At 43.5% G+C, this 25,511-nt stretch overlaps 1 protein-coding gene across 7 annotated transcripts in view; it reads left to right on the top strand.

Annotated features, from left to right (window-relative positions):
* Nucleotides 1-25,511, top strand: part of EMSY (EMSY transcriptional repressor, BRCA2 interacting) — a 402,733-nt gene that overhangs the window by 361,785 nt on the left and 15,437 nt on the right. For 6 of the 7 annotated variants that reach the window (XM_085623273.1, XM_085623276.1, XM_085623275.1 and 3 more), the window contains one exon: nucleotides 16,742-17,317. The exons of the other annotated variant lie outside the window; for it this stretch is intronic. In XM_085623273.1, coding sequence (XP_085479399.1) covers nucleotides 16,742-17,317 — 576 coding nt within the window. The remainder of the gene's footprint in view (nucleotides 1-16,741; nucleotides 17,318-25,511) is intronic. 7 annotated transcript variants of the gene reach the window in all.

Here is a 25,511-nt window from a genome sequence, read left to right as displayed (position 1 = left end):
TCTAACGTGGTAAGTTCCCTTTCCAGTTGTGCACGTATGCCTGCTTGCGCCCCCAGGCAGTGCCCTCTGACGACCACCTTAAAGGTGTCCCACTCCACCAGTGGCGAAGTGGCTGTGCCCGCATTTTCATCAAAGTATTGTGCCACCGTAGTGGCCAGTATATCACGGAAAGATGCGTCCAATAAGACATCTGGCTGAAGGCGCCACACAGGAATCGGCGGCGTCTCGGCCTCCCATTGTAGCTCAATCAGATGCGGGTTGTGATCGGAGTGTGTGCGCCCTAGATATGAGGTGTCTGTTATACATGGGAGGAGGTCATTCGACATCATGAAACGGTCCAAGCGTACATGTAGTCTGTGGGCCCAGAATAGTAGGAATATACCCTGTCCGATGGGTTCCTGAACCGCCACACATCAGTAAAGTGCCATTGCTCTGCCCAGTGCGCCAAAGTTTTTGCAGCTGCATGAGTGCCGGTTCCCGGCAAGGGAGGAAAGGAGCGATCCAAGGAAACATCCAGCACACAGTTATAGTCCCCGCCTAAAATCTTGGGTGTGTCGTGCTATTTTGAGAGTTTTTGCGATATCAGGTCTAGGTAGGCAGCCTGTTCAGCACCACTGGCTTACCATCTAGCACACCCCGAACCATGACATATCTGCCCTCCCCATCCACCATTGTGTCTGTCATCCGAAATGGGGTGCCTACTCTCACCCATATTAATGCCCCTCTTGCATAAGCTGAGTAACCAGTCGCATATAATTGCCCTCTCCAACGTCTGTGAAGGCGAGCGACTTCTGCGTGAGGTAGGTGTGTCTCCTGAAGGAGTGCAATTTGTATGCGATGTCTCTTTAAATAGGAGTATATAAGGTAGCGGCGCTCCGGACTATGGATCCCTCTCACGTTCCATGTTCCTATCCTAACAGGTGCCATATCTTATGTATGTCAGAGGTACCCATATCTCCACCCAGCTCAGGGACAGGGGGAGCCGGTGGTAAACAGAAGAGGCCCATGCTGATGTACAGTATCATATGAGAATTAACTTTACAGCAATCGTATCCTCGCACAATAGTGATGGCATAAAAAACAGAAAAACAACTTACAATAAAGAATACCATGAGAGCAATTCTACAACAGGCAGTTGCCCAAACTATCAATACAATAGCACACAATTACCGTCTGGGGGAGACTATGGCGCACAGCAATATGGAGTCTTACAGTGACCAGTCACAGATGAGTAAATAAATCGTCCCCGACAGTTAGATCCAGGTCTGGCTAGTCACAGGTATAGGCAGGGCAGTTATTCTTTTGGTATACATAATATTCCCATATAAGGGGGGACCTAGAAGGGGAGCTCAACGATGGGTCCAGCCCTGCCTCAGATCAACTACACCCCCGTCTACACCACACTAACAATACAGTGTATCAATAAAAGACATAATTCTTATACTTGCGTGTCCGACAGGGTCTAGTATCAAGTGGCCGATGAAGAAGAGGAAGCACAGATTTGCAAGCGGTACATTACTAAGTGATATCATCTGAGGTCTGCGGAGTGATGTGCGGTAGCGCACAAGAGTCCTGGGACACAAGGAGATTGTCCGACAGTTCATCCTCACTGGGCAGCCCCTGCATGTCAGAATCCGAATTAGTGTCCTCAGCCGGTGAGCCACTAATGTTCGCCACAGCTTGCACCGCTTCCAGTTGTCCACTTAGTACCAGTTCAGGTGATGGACCTCTTGCCTGCAAAGTCTGGGACAGTGATTTCCGCTGTCGTCTTCGGCGTCGTCGCAAAGGGACTTCCGCCGTCGTCTCCTTCCGCCTTGGTTGTGATGACCCACGAGCGTCCAACCATTCCTCCACACTTTCCGGGGTGGTGAAAAAATTAGCTCTACCATCCACAATGACTCCACTTCGCAGGGAACAACAGCAAGTATTTTAGATCATTCTGTCTCAGTCGCCGCTTCACCGCAAGGTATGAATGCCTCTGTCTCTGTACTTGGAGGGTGTAGTGCGGGAAGATCATCACTTTGTGGTTCTCCACCTGTATGTTCTGCAGTTTCCGGGTTTCCTGGAGCACAGCGTCTCTATCCCTGTAATTTAACAGCCAAATTAGTAGTGGCCTCGGATTTGACCCCGGAGGCGGGGGTCTGGCAGGCACCACAAATGCATTCATAATACAAAATACTTAATCACATTAAAAACAGTTAAAAACCAAAGACCGTTGTCAAGGAGAAAAATAAAAAGACAATACACTATGTTAATTAGGCTTAATTCATAGACCGCATATAGCATGAATGTAAATTTCCTGTCTATAGTTTGATGCTGACTCCTGCCCAATTTAACATCACTTAGTAAGGCGTCGACGCGTTTCGGTGGTGTATTTATATTTAAACCACCTTCTTCAGGACAATGAATTTGTTCTCCTTATATTATATAATTAAAACCAAAGATCTGTTACATATCCAATAAAACAATAAACAAGAGGATCAACATATATATCAACATGTGAATACATTTGAATCAATTCTATAATACATCATAATAACATTTTTTTTAAATTATATCAAACCTATTGGACATCTCTATCATACATCTTATATTCAAGCTTGTCAAACTTCTTTATATATATACGACCAAATCTTTTATACAATTTATAAGTGCATCAACCCCCACTGTCAAAAAGACGGAACATAGTCCACTCATTTACCCATACTCCCACACATTCTTTTAGTTCAATCATGGTTCAATTATAGTCTGTACTCACCGGTGCAAAACTGCACTCGGAAGATGGTTTCGTAACGCTTCCCAATAATCATCAAGGGTTTAGGGATGATCGTCCTGAATTTCTAAAATTATTAGGGGACATATGTCACTTCTATTACATCCTATTTTATCATCATATTTAAGAAGAATTTTACATTTTTTTTGACTGAATGTAAATATCTTTTACCTTTCAAGTCTCTATGTGGCATACGATTTGTTGCTTAATCAACTTCATAGGTCTAGCATTCTAATTAGATCTAAAAAATATTTTTTTATATTTAATTGTTTTTAATTAATTAATTGTTATCTATAAAGTTTAGCACCTTCACGTTCTGTTAACAAGTATTTACTAAGGGTCGTCTTACCTAAGGCTCAATCCAACTCGCTGTATCAATCCAGCAATATATTGATGGTAAACCAGTTACTATTTATTAAAAAAAGGTTCTACTGGCGAATATCATTTTATCTCACAGTCAGGCACCTTGTTTGTGGCTGTAAGATATATATATATATATATATATATATCACAATAAAACCTTTCACTTCAGAAAGGAATGAGTCGCACTCCTCGCGGGATTCACGATGTTCTTTTAATTAAAACGCTGGCGGCGTTCTTTCCCTTATGCATTTACGGTCGAACTTTGACCTTTCTCAAAGGATAGCCACAGCATCAAGGCTGACAAACACATCCACAAAGCGATTGCACATACTTAAAGTTTTTGCCCCCTGGTGGGCGCCTCAGTAAGCTGCTCACTCGAGCATGCTGGTATATGTGGTGTATTCACAGCCTACAATTATTACCCTCCAGTGGGCGATGCTGATTTAGATGGTTAGTGCGATTTCCTTACATCATATATATATATCATCATATATATATATATATATATAATCTATAATATATATATATATATCTACTGGCGGTCGCCAGTAGATAGTTATAGTTAGGACCGAGTTCCCATAGGAAATCTGAAAATTCTATTTTGAATAACTTTGGCGCCGGTTGACTTATCTTCGTGAAATTTTCAAAACTAATGGGGCGCTCCGCTCAGCTCCTACCCTGAAAGTCTCGGGGTGATTCGTCAAGCGGGGGCCAAGAAAAAAGGGGGTCCCAAAACGCGTTTTCCCCATGCGTTTTCCCATAGGACCTTTAGTCGAAGTTACAGCCCGAACGGCTGAACAGAATTACTTGAAATTTGGCAAAGAGGTAGTCCTCAGGTCAGGCATGTGCCTTTTGCATATATGGTGTAAATCCGTTCAGTAGTTCCTGAGAAAATCAAAAGTAAAATCATATATATATCTGGGCGGAGCCTTACCACACATCTCATCGTGAGATCTGATTGGCTGTCAGCATTTCATCCAAGAAGTGTTGGCAGCCATCTTGGGACCAATATACATGATATCACCTCATTAAAAAGCATTGCAGTTAATAGAAGGTTTTAAGACTTTAGTTACATTATAAATCATTTGTTGATGGTACCATACTCATTTTAGGAATTGTGGTGTGTTCTAAGGTGATTTTACCATGTGAAAAAGCCTTCTGCTGTGATATCATGAATCACGTTTGAGAGAAAACTATTTTCTCATGCTTTTCCCACAGAGGTTTGGAAGGTGATCTATAAGCTAAACTGAGAGCATATTTTCTGTAAATTCACATTATCTTTCTCAGTCATGTGAGAATGAAGTCTGACATTCTCAGTAAAACATGTACATCCAACAAGGGCAGAGACTGTCAGTTGATTCCTTTGTGTTCTACTGCAGCTTCCCAGAGTGTTCTAAAGAACAACTAGAGCACTAACAGTCCTACTTATGACAAACGTATACAACACCTGAAGCCATCTTGGTTGGCATAAAGTGGTAACTCTTAAAACATTTAATTTAAAAAGGATCAAAATGAGGGGGTTCATTTTGCCATAGAAAGTATGATTAGTGCTGCAGAAAGAAAAATTAGGGCACATTTTGAGTGACTACTCAAATCCTCTTCTATTTCATTAAAAACTTCTGATATGCAGACTGAAACATGCACTTTTAATACCAGCAGCAGACTTCCATGGTGAGCAGTAGCTTTACTACAGTGATCTAATGAGCAACTAGAGTGCTAACATTCAGAATTTATGGCAAATGTGTGACATACCTGAATACCTTCTTGATGGAATCAAAGTAAAAAAACTGAAAGCATTTCCTACTCAGGAGACTGCAGTAAATGAGGAAATTAGGAAACTTCATAACAAATAAATCTCCCAAGATGGCCACCAGAGACAAAAGAGCCCAAATGCAGCACATATATCACCCAGATGTAGCCCACATGTAGCCCAATGACAGAAGTGTGCAAAACACTTATTTTTTGTGTATTTGCAGTTTTATATAGTGCAGACTTGTCAGGTATTGGAGTGCTTTACATGAGCATTGGTTACATCACACAAGACCAAATTCATTTTGGTTGTAGACATGGGGAGATTAAGTGATTTGACCAGTATCACAGAATGTTGAGCTGAACCAGAAACTCCAACCTGGTTCCTCAGTTGCAAAGTCTGCAGCTCTGGAAGTAACATCACATCCTCTCCCCTAGGTGCAACATTTAATCAAGTGGTCAACTGGATAAAAAAACATAAAGAATACAAATAATTTAAAAGTTCTTTGTAGCTATTTGAAAACTCAGAAAATATGTCCTCATTTTAGTTTTTTAGAGCACTAATCATAATTTTGATGTAAATAAGACCCTCTAATATATGTAATTTCTAAAGGAAATACTCTAGGTATTAGTTTTGATTACATCAAGATGACGTCAGGCATTCCACACTTTTGTAATAAATATAGAATGTTAGCAATCTAGTTGTTCATTGGGATACTGTTGAGAGGCAGAGGCCAGGGGCACGGACTCTGAAAATTGAAGGCAGGTAGGAGAGTGCAGATGCAACAATTTGACCACACTGGGCAGGCAGGAAGGGCAGTGGCAGCACAACAGACTATGGAGGGCAGTGGAAAGGGGGGCAGGGGCAACAAACCAACAATACAGGACTGGCAAGAGAGGCTGTGGCAATATAATACACCATTGTGGGCAGAAGGAAGAGGCAGTGGTAGTACAACCATACATGCCAACAGACCCGTTTCAGCCAGGAAACGTCCAATGTTTTTAAGCTCAAATGGGCTTTATTTGATCTCTCTCCTGTCTACAATCTCCTCTTTTTCAATGTAACTCAAAGGGGAAATTCAATACCCCATTTTTGTTTTCAAAATCTCCCTCTTACCAAGTTCAAAATGTTCGCAAGTATGGTACATTGGATCATGGTAGGCAGGAGGAATTGGGGTAGGGACATGGACTCGGATAACAGAGGACAGGAGGGACATGGAGAGGTGCACCAAACTGACCCTACAGGTTTGCAGCAGCACAATACACCACACAACGCATGCGGGACAGGAGTGCAGCACAACAATCCATAGAAAGCAATAGGGAGGGGACAGGACCATGCACATGGACAACAGAGAACAGAGGGGATAGAGGCAATGGTAGCTAGCTGACCATAATGGGCAGACAGGAGAGAAAGCTGCAGCATAACAGACCATAAATGGCAGGAGGGACGGATCAGGGGCATTACAATGGAACAGACAAGCCAGGAGGGAGGGAATAGGGGTCTGCACTTGGAAACAGAGGGCTGGGGGCAAGGCAGGAGCAGCAAGATGACCATGGAGGTCAGGCAGGTTGGGCACTAGAAACAAAACACACCATAGAGAGCAACAATGAGACTATGATGGCATACACACAGACCATGGAGGGAAGGTGGGAGGGGGTCAGGGGCAGCTAGCTGACCACACAGGGAAGGTGGGAGGGGCCATGGCAGCACAGAAGACCATGCATGGCAAGCGGGAGGGTTAGTGGCAGCACAATGGCTATGATGGGCAAGAAGGAGGGTGCAGGGGCATGCACAAAGGACCATGGAGGATAGAAGGGAGGGTCAGGACCTGGGCACAGACAAGAGAGTTCAGGGGAAGGGGCCTCACAACAGACCGCGCGGGCAGGCAGGAGGAGCAGTTGCAGCACAACAGACCAGGGAGGGCAGAAGGGTGTGGCAGTAAAATGGACCATGGAGGACAGGAGGAAGGGGATAGGGGCATGACATGTGGACAGGCAGGGTGGAGGTGGCAGGGACAGGTTACAGTCATCTGACAATGCTAGGCAGGTGGGAGGGGAGTGGCAGCTCAACAGAACACTCAGAGTAGATAGGAGTGGCAGGTCCATGGAACATGGTGGGCAAAAAGGATGGAGCAGGGGCATGCACAAAGACATCGGAGGGCAGGGGGAAGGAGAATAGAGGCAGCAAGCTAAGCACAGAGGCTAATCAGGAGGTCAATGATGGGCCATAGAATTGGGCAATGGAGGGCAGGAGGAGTGGACTGGTACATCATGCTAAATGGAGGGCAGTGGCAGTGCTCCAGCGCGGAGTGCAAAATCCCTCCCTACCGTTGCGGACCAAAAGATCTCACACACGCACACTATCCATACATTCGCTTGTCGGGCCCATAACACCAACACACACTCACCATCAGTCCGTACGAGAGGCGATTATCCTTCCAAGTGCTGGATAATGAGGGAGGAAGATACCACTTTACCCTAATGAGCAACAAACCTACAAACCCTTCTTATACTCATTAAGCCCTAGATTCTACATTTGGTATTCCCCTCATGACCGGGATGGATCTGTTAGTTGTAGAAATAAGTGAATTTCTAATACTCTAATTAACCTTTTCATTAACACATTTCAATGAATAAACAACCCAACTCATTTCTGTAGATGTTCAAATCCAAATTTATATTAATATTGCAGATTAAATCATTCATTTGATCAAGTTGCCATTCATATTTACCTATTCTGGCTAAAGTCGTCCTCTATGTCAAATCTGGCAATCTCGCAAATCTATGCCCATCAAGTTAGCAGGTTAAGTTCATCAGGATTTTGGGCATTAATTCAGTCCGTCAAAGATTCAGGCTAACAGCTGTCCTGCAGTGTCACCGTCCTCTTCGTCAGGATATCATCAGGAAATCGAAGGAGCGACCCTCCAACCTCTCTATTCTATGGATTTTATAATAATTTCAATAGCAAAATGTAACAATATTGAGTTTTAAACTGTTCTAATTGGCTGATCAGGGGTCAACCTCTCCGTTCCCATAAGGTTTAGTCCATGTTGTCAGCATACTTGCTGGTTCCGGTTCTTTAATAAAGCCTTTTGTCTGTAGCGCTGGCACCTTTCCCAGTGGCCTTGATAAGTACAGCTTGCCTGGGGTCAAGACAGGGCCATTGTTGCTCATCTTTTAGCGCAGGCGCACTTCACCCAAGCGTGGTTCAGCGTCGGCTAACTATAACTCGCGCGTCCGCAATGCACTGCTGATGACGTCACATATTACATCACTCATGACATGATCAGTTGCATCACTCATGACATCACTGATGACATCACTGATGACATCATCCAGTGAATATGTGTCTTTCTGGATTTTTTTTTTTAAAAATATATGTATATATAAATGTTAATGGAAGAATAAATGGGTAAATAAGTGTCTAAATGGATGTTTTTTTTTTGTAAAATTAATTGTATAACTGACTTATTAACAGTATCTTAGTGAATACAGTAATGTAATATGCGACGTCATCAGCAGTGGATTGCGGTGGCGCGAGATATAGTTAGCTGAACTAACTATAACGGTGGAATTTCAATGGTTTTTTACGAGTGAAATGTCCAGCTAACTATAACATGTGTGAAACCTATGGTTTTTTCAGTGAATATATATATATATATATATATTACTATTTGTTATGTACCACTCTTAGTCACATAAAGCCTATTTTCTTTAACCTAATCTCTTTATTATGGCTTTTTGTCGTATCTCTATTATCATCTCTCTATAATATTTCTGTGCATAATATAGTCATAGGCACACACCTATACGTTTAGTAGTTTAGATATTTTCTAAGTCAAAAAGGTTGGGGTACCACAAAACTGATTATTACAAAAATGGTTATTACTCCTATCTTCCCATTCCATAACTTTTAATAGCTCCAATATTGCCTCAAATGGTCTGCCCGTTCTATCGCCCTCATCAACGCTAATGTACCACCACTGCTCGTTGAGCGTAACGGACCCTCATAGCGTCCCAGCGTAATATCAACAACCTTCTTTTTTGTCCCTGGCCTCACTGTTAAGGGACATGTCAATTATTCAAAATATCTGCTATACCAATAGATTAGGGTACCGCATCAAATGGTTATTGCTCATATCCTCCCATTACATAACTTTTAGTGACTCCAATACTAGCTCAAGGAGCCCGCCCATTTTATCACTCCTGGCCAACATGAATATTTCTCCCATGCTCGCTAGACTCCTGTATTTCCAGCGTAATGTCAATAACCCTTGTAAATCACGGGCCTCACTGTTAAGGGACATATAGCTTGTTAGAACTATAATCTCACCTTTATTCCAACGAATCGGGCATTCCACTGGTTTTCGTCACATCCACAATCGATTCTCGTATACGCTTAACCTCTATTTAAGCTGGTTTCGTCCACGAACGCGGGACTTACGTAACGTAGCTAACTCGTCTCACTGTGATGACGTGTAGCTTTGAAAAATTGAGAACGGACTTGTTTTTTAAATTTTTTTCTCAAAAAACGACACAAGAATCTAAACGAAGCTTTATTGAAATGAGTATATCCGTAGCCTCACATTCTGTATGGACGGATATTGCATTCATCCTGACCACAAGCAATATTATTTATCAGTGTCCCTAATGCTAATCATTCAGCGATTTTGAAAAGTGTAGATTTATGAATAACATCCATTTTCTCTAAATCGTTTTATTTGTCCTTATATGACCGATGAACCATTATTTACGATTTATATCATCAATCGCTCCAATATCAACATGTTTATTTATAAGTATATTTAAAGCTATAAAGAAACCCTTTTATGTCTTTCCAATTATTTTTCATATCATGTAACACTAGTCAAACAATCCCTGTGACGATGTGGTAGCATTGTATTACCTTACCACTGACGGGATCCAAGGCTTGTCAGATGCTCACTTAGAATTTACCAAAAGAAACCTAGAGAACACAGTGAGTTTCTGATGGCTTCTGAGAGTTTCAGTGGAACTCTATTTCTCACAGAGATTTATGGTATCTATATGGGTATCATCAGCTTTTATATATCAAAGTCCCAGAACCCCTTTGCCTCTGGAAAACACAGCAAGCTTCAGTTCTTGTAATACTGATACTCGACAGAGAGGTTCATGAAACATTGTTCAGAATGTGGACAGTACACATCAAGAGATTGTTCATATGTCTAGCATAACTACCATCCATCCATCCATCGATTGATGCATCCAAGCCCCTATTTGTCAATCCATCTATGTGCCTACGAAGGCCAATATATCAATGCGTCCATCCATCCAAATACCCAGATCCATCCACTCACCCATTTACACCTATCCTCGTCATCCATCCCTCCATCCACCCATCTACACCATTTTCGTTCATACTGTCTGTCCATCCACTTATCCACGCTCTCTTCGTTCATCCCATACACTTTTGAGCGAATGTATGTAAACCGTCTTATTTCATCCCAAAAACTATCCTGCCTTCCACCATCTACACCCTGTTTATTTTCACACTCCCCATCTTCCATCCATTCATCAACATTGATTTTGTCCACACTAAAATGTGTAAGGAACAGTTCTTTTAAGGTTTTGAGGGTATTTGAAATATTTTAGAGCTGAGCAATGAATAACTGGGCATCTCAATATTTGTGTGTTTAATTACAGCGCAAAACGTAGATCGGCTTTACTTTTAGAAAAAAATTATCATGTTATACTAGTCAAAGCCAGAAATTGGAAACCTAACTTGAACCAACATAAAAATGGATGCACTTACATAACATTAATAAGTAGTGTGTCAATGTTAGCACACTGAAATAGAACCAGAAGAGAAAACCGTTTTCTTCTCTGACAATGTAATGCATATTGTGTCTGAAGATCGCCTGCTATGCCTTGCTCCAGTTCCTTGTGTGGGGGTCGAGTCGTACAGAGAAACTGGTAGGTGCATACGCTCCTTCTTATTCTTTCTCTTAAAATGTCTACACTCTCAGCAGTAGTTACTGCTTGTAAGAAATTAGTTATCAGTTGAGGGGGGTAAGTACCGGCCTCAAATAATAATCACAGTCCTTGTCAGAGTGAATCACTAAAGTCTCTAAATGAACCTGAGCTTAGCCCCTTCCTAGCAATGGCACAGAGCAGACAGGTGTATTTTAGAGGCAATGTCGAAACTATTTCTTCAGTACTAACACAGTAATAAAGTCAAAATACAAAACAAATTTCAACACAAATTTGCAAATTAGAGTAGAATTTGATTAACAAAAGGACACCAAAATGACAAAAAGCCAATAAGGAGAACCAGAGATAGGCATGCCTAGTTTTAAGTAGAAATGACGACAACAAGCCAAAAGTGCCAATGATAGTCAATGGTTGTAGTAGAATAGGACCTAGGCACTATTTGACACTGACGACGATGGAGTTCAGGTCGATTACACTAACCAACTTGTTCCTGGTCAAATAATTTACCTTCTGACTTCAGTCCTGTAATGTCCAATTCACCACACAAGCAGTAGCAGCTGCTACAGGGCAGTAGCAGTGAGGCGGAGAGGGTGGTTACATTTTTTTTTTTTAATTAAAAGAAAAAATAAACTTGCCTGCCGGCCTCCGCTCCTCCTCCATCCGCTTTTCCTTCAGTTGATGCAGGAACAGAAATCACCCAGGCTTCCAGACTCCCCATGTCAATCATGGCGCTGCATCGTGATTGGTCTGAGCGCCGTGATTCAGTGCTCAGATGGGGAGTGGGAGCCTAGTCGTGTTTTTCACCAGGTTGTGCAACACAGCCCGATGGAGCTCATGCCAAGTGCACATGACGGTTTGGCCAGCCCAAGACGGCCAGACAAACCATCATTCGCCCTTAGAGTGCCCACCACTCCTCCGCCTGCTCTGTAGGCAGTCCACCCTGCCCCGCCCCTACAGAGGAGTACTGAAAAATAAAATGATAATAACATGCTGTTATTATCCTTTTCGTTTTCCTGTGGAGTGACTCATCCGCCTTAGCAAAGGAGCCGCCCCTGCAGACACGTACACGTTTAAAGTCCCCAGGACCTCAGACTAGGCACTTGCAGGGTGGCAGGCAGAGGCCAACAGGCGAGTCTGGTCCAGTTGCAGGAAAAGGCCTCTTGTAGCTTGTTGTGGCCCTGTAGCTTGAAAAGGAGGTCAGTCGTATGACCCTTGCAGTCTACTTCTTTGTCCCGGGTACAAGAGAGAGAGCAAGTCCAATCCTCTAGGGCTCTCCTCTGGTTGCAGAAGGCAGATTCAGACCTCTTCTGATCTTACTCCGGTCCAAGAGTGTTCTGAAGTGGGTGCCTGGGGGTGTCACATATATGCCTGGCACAAGCTAGTGGGTGAGGGTGACCATTGGGACCTCCATAACAAATGGGGTAAAGGTTCCCTGGGCTAACCCCCACTTTGTGCATGGCTGACTTCTTTGACCACAGTAAATTTGGGCTCTGATGGTGTGTGGGGAGTGTACTGTTGTAATCCCAGTGTCCTCTCATATCTAGTACAAATCCATATTTAGGCAGTCCCTGCTGACGTAACATACTCTGAGACGGAAGTCTATTAAAATCAAAGCTGAACTTTCAGCAGTCAGACAGTGGATACAGTGTTTTAGCTTTCTGTTTCTCTCCTTTGAAGCAGGCCGGAATGTTATATGCAATATTCTAGCAAACCTGTCAATAATGATTTCACATTCAAGCAGGATTTGAGACACTAATGTCAAAGATGATGCTTACAGTCCCACTCTGGTGGTCACTCTAAATGAGTTCTGGGGCTGCTGTTCCTCCCACTGGGGTTGATGCCTGCATGAGTAGAAGGACAAGGTAAATTATGCCCAGATGTGAGCTACATCTACCTGCGACAAGGGAAACCCTTTTGAAGTGCACCTAGGGCCTGGGCACAACACCCAAGCCATCCTGTCGAGGGAAGGGCAACACCTTCCCACACCTACAGCTCATTGTGCCTGTCCTGTGAGCCATTCATAGCTCACCACAGGGGAGCCATAAAACTTCCAGGTGACACATGAATGCATACAGAAAGGCCTCAAGAGACGTTAGACATGTGAAAGGTAACTTTTCTAAAGTATCTTTTGTGTAATAGCCAAAATTAAATGGATGTTGTTTAACTATTAAAAGAGTCCTTGAAATATTATTTACCTGTTACTAATCTGAAATTCGCATTATACAGTGTTCTAATATAATCCAGTGTTTCCCTTTGGAAGCAGCTGGCCTTGCGAACATGAATATAGATTTTATATGTTTCACTGTAAGAACATGTGGAATATTAAACTACTACATCTCATACTTTTAAATACCATGCAAGCTACCCTACTGGCAATAGGGTTTACCTTAGGGGCGACTAAACGGAGCACAAGCATTTTACCTTCGGCTAGCAGGGGTACAGCGCAGAGTCCTATGGCCAACAAAAACAGTCAAGGCAATATATGGGGTAATACTATGCATAAGATGGTCATTTCTAACACTTTTCTCTAAAGAGCTTTTACAATAGTTAACATTTTGAACAGGTGCAGTACCAAGGCTGGAAGGGCACAAGACCTAGTGATCATGTGTATTCTTTACCTTTTTAAATAAGTTGGCACCTGTGTGCCTGTCTAGAGCTTATTTACTTAGACTGCAGCAGAACTGCTCCAAATAGCAGCGGCATTGGTAATGGCTACTTCTTAAAACGTTGAAAACCAAATAATCAACACAAACAGCAGTTCTCTGAGTGATGCAGCAGGACTTTCAGGACACTGGCTTAGAATATTGCTTAAGTGAGAATTGTGTCGGAGTTTATCTTTGACTCGCTCATCCACCTTTCTCTCAGTGAGCTAAGCACCCACTCCAGCCATTTGTCTGTAACCTACATGTCAACCATGCTTTATGTGTACATGTTGTGTGTGTGATGAAAGTTTGTACTTGTCTGTCTTGCTGGATCTGGATCTGTTCGGCAGGGCACTTGCTGCAGCTGTGAACTAGGGAAGCGTGCTTTCCTGCTGCCATGCTGTCCCTATTCTGTGAGGAAGAAAAGGTTGCGTTGCTGCTGCCTAACCTGTCCTATGAACGAATGAAGTATGTTCTGTTTCTGCCCAAAGGGTACCTGTTCTACAAAGAATGGATGAACCTGTTGCAGTTGACACATCTTGTGAATAAAAACAAAGGATATATTGAATGTGCTTGATCCTCCAGTTTTAATCTTCTTGAACGGGGATGCCAGTTAAAATCATTTCATCCCACCCAGTAAATTGTATTTCAGGCCTAACAGTTTAACAAAAGGATCATTATAAATATTAACCTCACCCATACTAGGGAACCCATATGTAGATGACGGTACCTCCAGCTAACAGTAGTGCTCTTAGATGCTTCCCAGTGCTAATTGTGGAACTGATCAAGCATACCACGCTTGATGAGTGTTCTGTACATGACTATTTGGTATTTCTATAAGAGGCTTTGGATGTTTATTTCAGGGGTTTTGTACTCTTTGTATTTTGTATGTCTATTTACGGAGAGTGTACTACAGTCCCTTAACTCCCCTCACTCCCTCTTTGGTGGTTTAGCTACCTATGTTCTACCTGTCCTGTATGTTTGAGAGTATCAAGAGTCCATGAAAAAGGAAGCTTTAGCATGTAATTAGCCATTTTCGTTTATACCTGCATGGTATACCGAGGGATTGGGGGATTTTGCTTTTAGCTGGCAAAGATTAGTTGCTATGTGTAGAGTATTTGGTTGGTAAAGGACAGGAGCAGTGTAGTGTGTGATACAAACCCAAGCCAGTGGCGTGTTGGGCTTCAGCTTAGTCATGCTGGAGGGTGGGAGCAATGAAGAAACTGAGAGCGTTTATGCAATCTTGTAGGACAGCGCCATAAGAATAATGTTTGAAAGGGTGTTTATAACAGTTGGGCTTAACTCTTTTTGGAACAGGGTTCATTTCTTGCACTCTGGCATGACGCTATAGCTGCACTGTTGGCAGGACTAAGGGTGTTAGTGATTTATCTTAGATTACCATCATGAGGCATTTCATGAAGAGGGGGGTGCTTAAGGATTGACAGGAGGGATGTGGAAAAGCACAGCTCCAGTCAGATAGTACCCGGTGCTTGTAGCAAGTCCAGAGATAGCTTCTAAAAAGATCGTAAGCTCCTAAAGAGCAGGGTTTTCAGGCATAGTTCACCCTTGTTGGTCACACCAATGGATTCTTGAGTGGGGGGTCCTGCAGTGTGACTGGGATTGTGATTTATAATAACATCTTTTCATTGATGAAAAGCAGTTAAAACATTGCAATACACCACTATTTTGTATCATCCAGTTATATATCAAAACAACACCACAGGATACTTTTCTCCATGTCCTTCCATCCGAGTACAGTACAGATTCAGTGTTACCCTTCCAGGATCTCCATTTATTTTTTGTCTTCATTAACCAACGGATGTAGCGTTTGGGCCCCAGGGGCGGTACATGGGAAACCCCTATATTCATTCCATCTATTCCATACCCCTCCCCATTTTGGTGGGCAACCTCTGTTTTCATAGACTGTCTTTTCAGCTACCATAAACCAATCCATGTCCCTCTTCCACTCATGGAGGGATGGTATAGCTGTGCTCCCCCCCGTGACATGATATGTTACGATTTACAATCATCACACCTAGGGTTACTCTGATCTTCTCCTCCCCAAGTCCGTAGCCACCCACACATTTAGCTGACACCACTTTGCCGATTGTGGCAGCGCCACACCATGTATCGCACTCATCGCTTACTCATCTTTTCCAATGTGGTGCAAGAGATGTAAGCCCTATGTAATATTTGTGTGACTGGGATTGTTGATTGTGGAGGTGGGTGGCGATGTATTTTAGGCACTCGGTGCAGGCCGACTCAGTCTGGCATAGTGGTCGAAGTAATGTGAAAAGAAATCATTCTGGGTCCTGCATCTTGCACCTCTTTAGCTGAAGCCAAGTTTCCATGTAGAAAATGTTACTGCAATCCACTCAGCTGCAGCACGACCTGAATAATAATGTGAAAGTCCTTTCTCAAAGATGAATCTCTAGATTTATACTTGAAACTAGGTGTGGTTACTGGTCTGCTTGTGATGCATTTTGCTATTGAGTACAAAGTAGAAAATACATTTGGTTTTTACCGGGTTGAGCTTTATATGAGAAAGCAACACCCAACTAATAAATTGTGGGATGCCTTCTGAGTCACTTTGCTATGAAGTTATGTATGGAATTGTACATTGGTGCATTGTAATGTTCAAATTCCCATTATAATCCTAGAGCATCCATCGCAGGTGCTCAGTAGCGTTCACTTTACGTTTCCGCCAATCTAGCCAGAAATTCATTCTGTTACATAAATTAAGTCGCTTTTGGTCTAAATCCTAAAAAAGGCATGACAGCCTTTAATGTAATTGTTCCGTCCTATTATTTCACTGTATGAATTTTTGCAAAAATGTTCTGTGGTATTTAAAAAAAATTCTAACCCTTAGGAAAAAGATATATTAAGTACTCTTCACTTTAAAGAGCTCTTACGAGGCCTATGGAGAAGTATTAATAGTCCCTCATCTCGTGTTTTTTTTTTGTGATAGGGACAATGAAGCTGGTAAATATGACTGACAGAATGGTGGGAGTTCCTCACTCTTTCTCCATTTCTTTCATTCTCCATACGAATCCAAACCTGTTTTATGTTTGACTTTATGTTAAAACAAGTAAATGCGTAATGTGTTGAGAAACATTACAGCGTACGTCCAGGCTTCTTTTCAAAGTGTATTGTATTTTGGCATAGACAATATGCTAACAATCCACAAGAAGTAGTATGAGAAACGTAAGGCCATCTGTAACAATACATAATGTTTGCTTTTCAGGTGCAGCAGCCTGTTATATCCCAGGGATCATCTGTTACAAAAATAACCTTTGAGGGGCATCAGCCCCCTACAGTATCAAAGGCGGCTGTTGTGGACTGCATGCCAAAGTTGGCACCATCGGTTACAACAATATTCCCTGCACCTTCACCTGATAAACCTTCTGTTTCGGATATCCTCAAGATGTCCATGATGGAAGCTGAAATTGACACAAATGTGGACACCATGACTGTAGAGGGCAAGGGAGTACCTGCTAAAAAACTACCCAGCGAAGTAGAGTTGCCCTTGCCGCCAACCCCCTTGCCCTTACCGCCAACCCCATTACCCTTGCCACCTACCCCATTGCCAAGGGTAGCCATGGCTGGAATGCAGACTACACCTGTCCTGCCACAACTCAAATGCAAGACTTTTGCAAGCCCCTCGGTTGTATCTGTTTCCTCGTCTTCTCCTCTTCCACCTCCGCCCCCTCTCACAAGGAAAATTGAGGTTCAGCCAGTTCCTGCAGCTAGCCAGTTTATACATATTCAGAATATCGCCCAGAAGAAAGCCGAAGAAATGCCAACTGAAATTATCATTCAGGTAAGGAAAGATGCTGAACTGCAATGAGTGTGGCTTTATTTTCTCTGAATAGTACTAAGAGCATTCCGAGGCATCAGAGCAAGATTAGGGTTGAAACCAAAAGTTTTTGAGAAATAACGGAAAAGACTGAATAGGGAACGAAAATGTAATAATAGATGTTCATAACATAGATGGTTTGTTCAGGCAACTCGTCTGTATCCTAAAGCTGCAGAGGCCTGATAGGAGGTTTGCACTGGTGCAAAAAATACTTTTCCCTCTCTTTTGCTGTTAGTAAACGTAATAAGGATAAAACAATATTTACCCCAAGTCAACATTTTTAAGAGCGCAAAACATGAAGCAAACTCATTCTATCCTACTGAGGGAAGTGAGAAGTATTTAAGGGGTCCGCTCACCTTCCCAAATTCAAGGAAAACAATCAGCAGGAATACTTGTTCGCTGTCTCTTTATACCCATCAACAGAACCACCCTAGGGGTTTATTCAGTAGCGGCCGTTACTCAGCGTGGATGGGGGTGCGGAGGGTGGAATAAAACAAATAAAAATAAACAGACTTACCTGTGTGCCACTAGTTCTTCTGTCTCCTCTGTGCCGCAACAGGAAGCTCCCAGCCTCCAAGAATTCCCTGTCCAATCACAACGCTGCCTTTGGTCTGAGTACCGTGGATTGACACTCAGACCGGGGCTTGTAGGCTTTGTATGTTCCCCACAAGGCTGTGTAATGCAGCCTGGTGGGGAAGATGCAAAGTAGGCATGACGATTTGACCAGTCAAACCGTCATGCACACTTTAGAGTGTGCTTAACACACCTCCCCTGCACTGGCCATCCCAGTCAACCCGCCCGCACGCAAGCAGGAATGAAAACTAAAACGATAATAATGCTAGTCCTCATTTTCCTTTTTACACTGCTCGCTGAGCAGTAGTGCGACGCTCCTTCGCCTTAGCAGAGGAGCAGCCCCTGGGTTTATAAGGACTGTCACCCACTAATACAGGGTTTAAAACTGGTGGCATCACCTAGTGAGAGAGTTATCTCTTGTGTCCCAGGGTCAATTTATTTCAGCCAACACCACCACAGATTATTTGGCTTTCTTCAAGACCCACTGATCTCATTCGGGTTCTTATCTTAGTGTTTTATTAATTCTTTTTGAAAGAATCATTGTGATTTGCTTATCCAAACATTCAAGCATGCAATACATACCGACCTATTCTGGTACCTATGTTTTCATTCTTTTAGGAATGTCTACCTCACAGGTCAAAGAGGCATATGGACCTTGTCTCACACTTTTGTCAAAGGTCTTCGCCAGCCTTGGACCTTTTAGATTCCTTCTTTCCCCGCATCTTGAAATAAAACAAACTTTTGTGCATCTTGGACAATTTTAATTTTAGGATGCCCCATAACTCAAAAAGTTTCCTTGGGTCTCAAAGTTAACTTCGTCCAGATACACTAGGTGTCTGAACGAAGTCTCTATGATGAAGCATGCCACTAGTAACCCTAGTGTATGAGTGCTATTAAAGCCCTACGGTGGTTCTGTTGATGGGCATGAAGTGACAGGAAACGATCAAAAACTCATTTTACACACTTTGCATCACTAACCTGAATCCGCGAATAAAATTGTGCAAACTGATTTTACGGGGGTTTTTTCTACTTAAATAATAAAAACGGATTAAATTGTTTCTTCTCTCAAGTTAGCCTCCTCTTTCACATTTGAAAAATGTAGGAAAATGTCATTTGAAACATTAGATTGTAGACTGGTCTCTCCTCATGCAGTTAGGTTAGCTGTAGGCAGTGAATTTGGCAATAATACCGGCTGCTATATTTGTTCTCATGACCATCAACACAGACTTAGAAACTGTTTCAATTCTGCCACGTGTTAGCTATTTTACGTGAAAACTAAGTTAATATATAATCCTTATACAAAGGGGTGAGATCAAAAAGCCTGCATGTCAGCAACCGTTCTACCAGGTGCATTGCAATCTGTGCAGTATATTGTATTTGTAGATACTCACAAGAAAAATGTTTGCCATTGAAGGCTAGACTGTAATGTTGCAAGGCTTTCCTCAATCCACCAAAGTGCAAAAGCAAGCTCATGGTCAGCCCCTATCTTGTGATTTATCGACACACTAGTGTTACAAGATGGATTCCTGTTCCCATTCACTGAAACACATTGCTCATGATCCATGCTCAACCTTCCACATTTACAGAGAGTAAACATGCACTCGCCATCCATGTCCCACATGTATGGAGTGGTGTTTTGCTGCAGAAGACTAAACTGCTGGCTTTGCCTTTCTGATCCTGAAAAACAGGTACCCCACAAACTAGCTTTAATTTATAGAGCCACCTTGGAGTTTTTTGATAAACAGTTGATGGCAAAAAAAAGTATCTGATTGCATTGTATTTAAAATGTGTTTCTGCTCTTTTGGTGCAAATATGGATCACCTTAATTCAGCCCCTTTTCTTCCAGCCAACTCCATGTCAATAGTGTTTCCTAGCAAAAGGGTTCCACTTGGTAAAAATGTGTATTGGGGTCAAATTGTGCCAACTTTAGGCCACCGAGTCTGTGACTCCTAGGAAAGTCATTGGATCCAGGTCGCATAATTATTTGGGACCACCCACAACTACAGGCAGCTCGAAACTGTAATCCTTGCAGGTCTCATTTTGGAGTGGTGTTTTGCTGCAGAGGACAAATCTACATACTTTGCCAGCCCAATCCTGAGAAACCAGGTATACCATAAACAAGCTTTATTTCACAGTGCTGCCTAGTGTTGGAGTTAAACAATTTTGAGTTTATTTCAACCAAAAATTGTATATTTGATGGTATTCTCCTTAAAATGTGTTTCCATGTGTCCTTGCCCCGTTTGCTCCTTGCTCTTCCAAGCCAATAGTCTTTCTTGGCATTGGGGCTCCTCTTGGTAAATATGTACTTGGTTCCAACTGAGTTTAGCTTTAGTACGCTCAGTCTGACTCCTAGGGCTGCCTTTTGAACCAGGTTACCTGATTGTAACACTTGGGCTCCCATTGGATCTAAGTCACCTGAATGCTATGGCATTCCCTCTTACTTAACAGATTCTTTAGCACATCCTGCCAGGTGGCAGATAAAGTGACTAGTAAAGGGAGATAGGTTGCTGCCAATAAGGGCCTGGAAATTGCTTAGGACCAGAAATTCTGCTTAACTTCAGACCACCGGGTAAGCAGCTGCCACCATTATTGGGCTGTAGGGGATTAGCACACCTGGGTAGAAACCCCCATACACTACAGCAGGGTAAGAATTGCTGCTATTGGGTTCTAATCAGTTGTATCTCCTCCTGGGACTCATTTTCCTTCTCGGCTACACCCATCCTATTGGGCTGTAGAAGTTCAGCCACCCTGCACACAGCCCCCCAATAGATGAACTAGGCAGATAGCTACCTTGGGTACACCTCGCCTCCAGTTTGACAGGGGGACGACAGTTACCCCAGGGTTATCATCCTACTATTCAAACACCAGCAGCACTGGGATCAAAGTATTAACCCACCCTACCTCTGATCGTAACATGGTGGACTGTAACTATAGTTTTTCTGATGGCATGAGCACTGTGAAGGCTATGGGAGCCCTCGAGAGGCCTTCTCCACACGTGTCCTTTCAAAGGACCAGCTATAGAGGGGGCCCCAAAACCACTTCCTCGAGGCATCTGCCTTATACCAGCGACAGTAGGACCAACAGACACCCTCTCTGGGTTTCACTAGGGGACATTACAACAACAAATATTCTAGAGACAGAGGTAGAGATGCCACGGCTAAGTCAGCTGCCACCACTAGTAACTTCTTCACCACCACCGCCACTGGATTTCTCGGCTGTTGGTGCTGGATCACCTCTGATAAGTGGGTTCTGTCTGTCATGAAGCCTGTTTACTGCCTAAAACTCACCTCGACCCACCAAACATCCCTCCCTGCAAACACACTCTCTCTCCCCAGAACACCAGCACTTCCTCCAGGCAGAAGTAGCGGTTCCACTCATTCACAAAGTGGCCATAGAACCAGTGCTGTTCACCCAACTTGGGAAAGGGATGCACCCCCTGTATTTCACATCCTGAAGAAGGACGGGTCTCTCAGGCCTTTCAACAAATACATGTTGTCAGAGCACTTCCTCATTTTTTTAAAATAATATCTTTATTGCATTTTTCGTTGTGCTAACATAGGTTATTATAGTATATTACAGTGATACATGGGTCATTTGGGATCACAAATTTACATACACTTTCCGATAGTATATTAGAGATCACAAGGTATAGTTTTCCAGTACAATAATTGTGACAAAACATGCCAGGGTCAGTGATCATACTTCATAATAAGTTACACAGTTGTACATGGCGACCAGTATTTCTCATTGTGTTTTGTAAGTCTTGAACGAATATGCCTCAGTAGCTCTTACCAGTACAGAACATGGTTGTGGTCCCAGTAGTTATATGCAACACTGCGTTCCTTATCCTATATAAAAAGAAGACATATGGCCCACGAGGGGTCACTCCCATGTTCAATCATGTGGACAATTAGGAATGCAAGCAAGATATGTCTGTTTATATTTCTAACTTCAATTAGCTAATAAAAAAGTGTCATCCTTAACGTATTACAGGTGGGTCATGGTGTCTGTTACGTGGGCCTGAATGACTTTTGGCTCGCTGAGACAAGTCGGAGGTGTTTTCACGCAGCTAGGGACTTAATACATCAGGTGTTCGGTAAATGGCTAAGGTGTTGCATATATTACATGAGTGCAGATAATGTGCCAGAGGGGGCCCAATACTGGTTCTGTCTATGGAGGCATTGTACGTCTATGCCTGAGCGGCCTCATCACTTTCATGAGCGTCCTGTGAGGGAGTATCCCTATCTTCTCCATTACCTTGTTTGAAGTCAGTGAGGATCGTGTCCCAATATTGTGCTATTGGGCATTTACGTAGCCCCGCTATTTCTTCCTTGTGTAGTGTTGTGCTCTCTGCTTGTGCCCACATCAAGACGGACTATTTCCAACTGTCCACTACTGGAGGGGTTGTGTGCTTCCATCTTTTAGTTAGGAGGCGCTTTGCGACGGTCAGCCCCAGGTCCCTAAATCTAGAGGTGACTTTGTGTTTTTTGTTCTAGGGTATAAGCCTAGGATACAGACTTCCCTTGTATAAGGTAGCGACTCCTCAGTGCAAGTTGTGAGTGCTGCATGGATTGTATGCCAATAAGTGTGGAGAGAAGTGCAGTACCATAACCTATGCAGGAGATCTGCGTCCGCCTGTTGGCATCGCGGGCATGCTGAAGTGGCAATGTTAAAGTATCTGTTTATTTTGTCAGGTGAAAGGTATGCCCTCTGTGTTATGTAGGTTTGTATAAGTTTGAATTTAGAGCTTCTTGGTATGTGTGTGGGGCTGGCTAGAATCGCATCCCATTCTTTCCCAGTTGAAGGATGTCCTCTGTCCTCTTCCCAACGTTCCCGAAGAGTTGATATGGTCTTTAACGTATGGGTGAGTAACGCTTCTACCAGCCAATGCACTATGTGTGATCCTTGCCCCATTATGTGTAGGTATTGCAGTTAAAGGTGTGTTTTTGGTTCTGTCGTGAGGTCTCCCCATGCCGATGTAAGTGACCTCAGAATAGAGCTAAAGAGAAGAAATTGACCCGCAGGTAGGTCATATTCTGTTGTTAGTGTATCAAAAGATAGCAGGGCACCGTCAGTATATAAGTCACTGAGCGTATCTAGTCCTGTCTCGTGCCAACATCTTAGTGCCTTGTCTGAAGTGCCTGTTCCTCCTCTAGGCATTCCCGCAAGCGGTAGGGACGGGGCATAGGGAATCACTTTCCTGGTAAGGTATAGACTTCTCTTGTAACATTTGTGTGCCAGTTGTAAATGAATTTGGGAGGGGCGTGGGAGTCGGGCGTTGGGGTGAAATAGATGATAAATCTGAGTTTGGGACCATGGCTGCTGCATGGTTGCTGTGTCTTCTACTCCTGTGCCTGCTAGCCATCGTGTTGCCCACTGCAGCTGCGCCGCTAGGTAGTACAGCTCCATGATTGGGACAGCCAGCCTGTCCATGCTGGTGGGTGCATATAATTTCCATAGTGCTATCTGGGGCCTGCCCTTATTCCAGATTAAATCACGGATCAGTTGTTCCAATTCGCGAAATATCACGGCGGGAATGTAGACCGGGATGTTGAAAAATAATATAACAATTTTGGCAACATGACCATCTTCGTTAATGTTATGCGGCCCATAACACTTAATGGAAGAGTCTTCCAAAAGTGTGTTTGAGCTCGGATCGCGGAGATGGCTCTGAGTACATTCCCTTCTAATATATCTGCAGGGGTCCGGTATATAATAATACTGAGGTAACAAAATGTGTTTGGATACCATTTGAGGGCAAAGTCATTAAGTAGCACCTCTGTCTCCACGGTGTTGTCACTGAAGGGGTAAGCCCCTGATTTCGCCCAGGTCACCCAGAGACCTGATACTTTTTCAAAGTCTCTAAGTGTGTCCGCTATGGCAGTGGGGATATCATGTAGGTCTCGTACATATAGAAATAGGTCATCCACATATAAGAAGACGGCGTGCATGCCGTCTCCCAATTGGATGCCCCATCTCTCCCTAACCCTGCAGAGTAACATCGCTAGCGGTACCATAGCAAGGGAGAAAAGTAACGGAGATAAAAGGTATCCCTGTGGAGTTTCACTTGAATGTCCTCCGATATGAGCCTGCCTGTTCGAGCTCTGACTGAGGGGCTGCGATAAAGTAATTGAACCATTTGCAGGCAACAGTCTCCCAGTTCATATTTGCGTAATACTTCAAATAGGTAAGGCCACTCCAGGGAGTCGAAAGCCTTTTCCAGGTCTTGTACAAGGCAGCCAGATCGTGGCCAGTGTTCCTGTACTTTGTTTTGTACTTTGAACAATCTCCGTATATTAAGTGATGTATTCCTGGTAGGGACAAATCCATTTTGATCTGGATACACCAATGTTTTTACCAATGGAGCTAGGCGAGCCGCCATTGTGGAGGCAAATATTTTATAGTCTGTGCTCAAGAGGGCTTGCGGTCGGGAAGAGCCAAGGGATTCTGGATCTCTGCCGGGTTTGGGGAGCGAGATCAGCATTGCCTCATTTTGTGTGGCAGAAAGGGCGGAGTCATCTATAGCGACTTCATACACCTTTAGTAACTGGGGCGGTAGTGTCTGCACATAAGCTTTGAAAAATTCTGCCGGTAGGCCATCCGGCCCTGGTGCCTTACCGTTTGATACTGAAGATATGCTCGCCCTAACTTCCTTCAAAACGAGAGGTTCATTCAATTCCTGTTGTTGCTCTTATGTGTGGCATGGTAGGGCTATATCTTGTAGATATCCACGGATGTCCGCTGAGGTGGCCAGCGTGTGTGATTTATACAGTAAGGTGTAATGAGCGGTGAATGCATGATGTATTTCCTGGTGTATATACACCGTAGTGCCCTACTCTGTGCGTATTGATGCCACTGGGGATGTGTTTTCATCTTGTCGCATTAGCCAGGGTAGGAGTCTGCCCGCCTTGTTGCCCATATGGTGCGTCCTTGCTGAGTAGTTAAGGCACCTAAGTCGTTCTAATAATCGTGCGTGTTCCTCCCTATCACGTGTCAGACGTCTATCAGAGACCTCAATTGCGTCTTGTTCATGTGACGCCAAATTTCTCTCTATAGCAGTGAGGTCTTTCTCCAGCTTAACCTGCATACCGGCTTGTGTGCCCAGGCACTGTCCCCTGGTGGCTACCTTTTAAGGCATCCCACTCAATTAGTGGGGTCGAGGCTGTGCCCGCATTGTCTTCGAAGTTTTGTGTTACACTTACATCTAGAAGATCTCAGAATTACGCGTCCAGTATGGTGTCAGGCTGTAGGCGCTAAGTCGGGATCGGTGGCGTGGCGCCTACCCATTCCAATTCTAGTATATGCGGATTGTGGTCTGAGTGCGTCCTACCTAGGTAGTGTGATGCCGTGACATTAGTTAGTAGGTCCTGCGAGAGCATGAAAGGGTCCAAACGTACATGGAGTCCATACGCCCCTGAGTAGAAGGAATATACCCGATCATGTGGGTTCCTGTGCCTCAATATGTCTGTTAAATGTGTTGCCCATTTATTCAATGCCTTCATTGCAGCATATGTGGACGTGCCAGTGAGGGAAGGAAAGGAGCGGTCCAGCGAGACATCTAAGACACCATTATAATCGCCTCCCA

Source organism: Triturus cristatus, chromosome 8, assembly GCF_964204655.1.
Source record: "Triturus cristatus chromosome 8, aTriCri1.1, whole genome shotgun sequence".
In the NCBI taxonomy this organism is placed as follows: Eukaryota; Metazoa; Chordata; class Amphibia; order Caudata; family Salamandridae; genus Triturus; species Triturus cristatus.
This window is presented reverse-complemented; position numbering and strand designations above follow the sequence as displayed.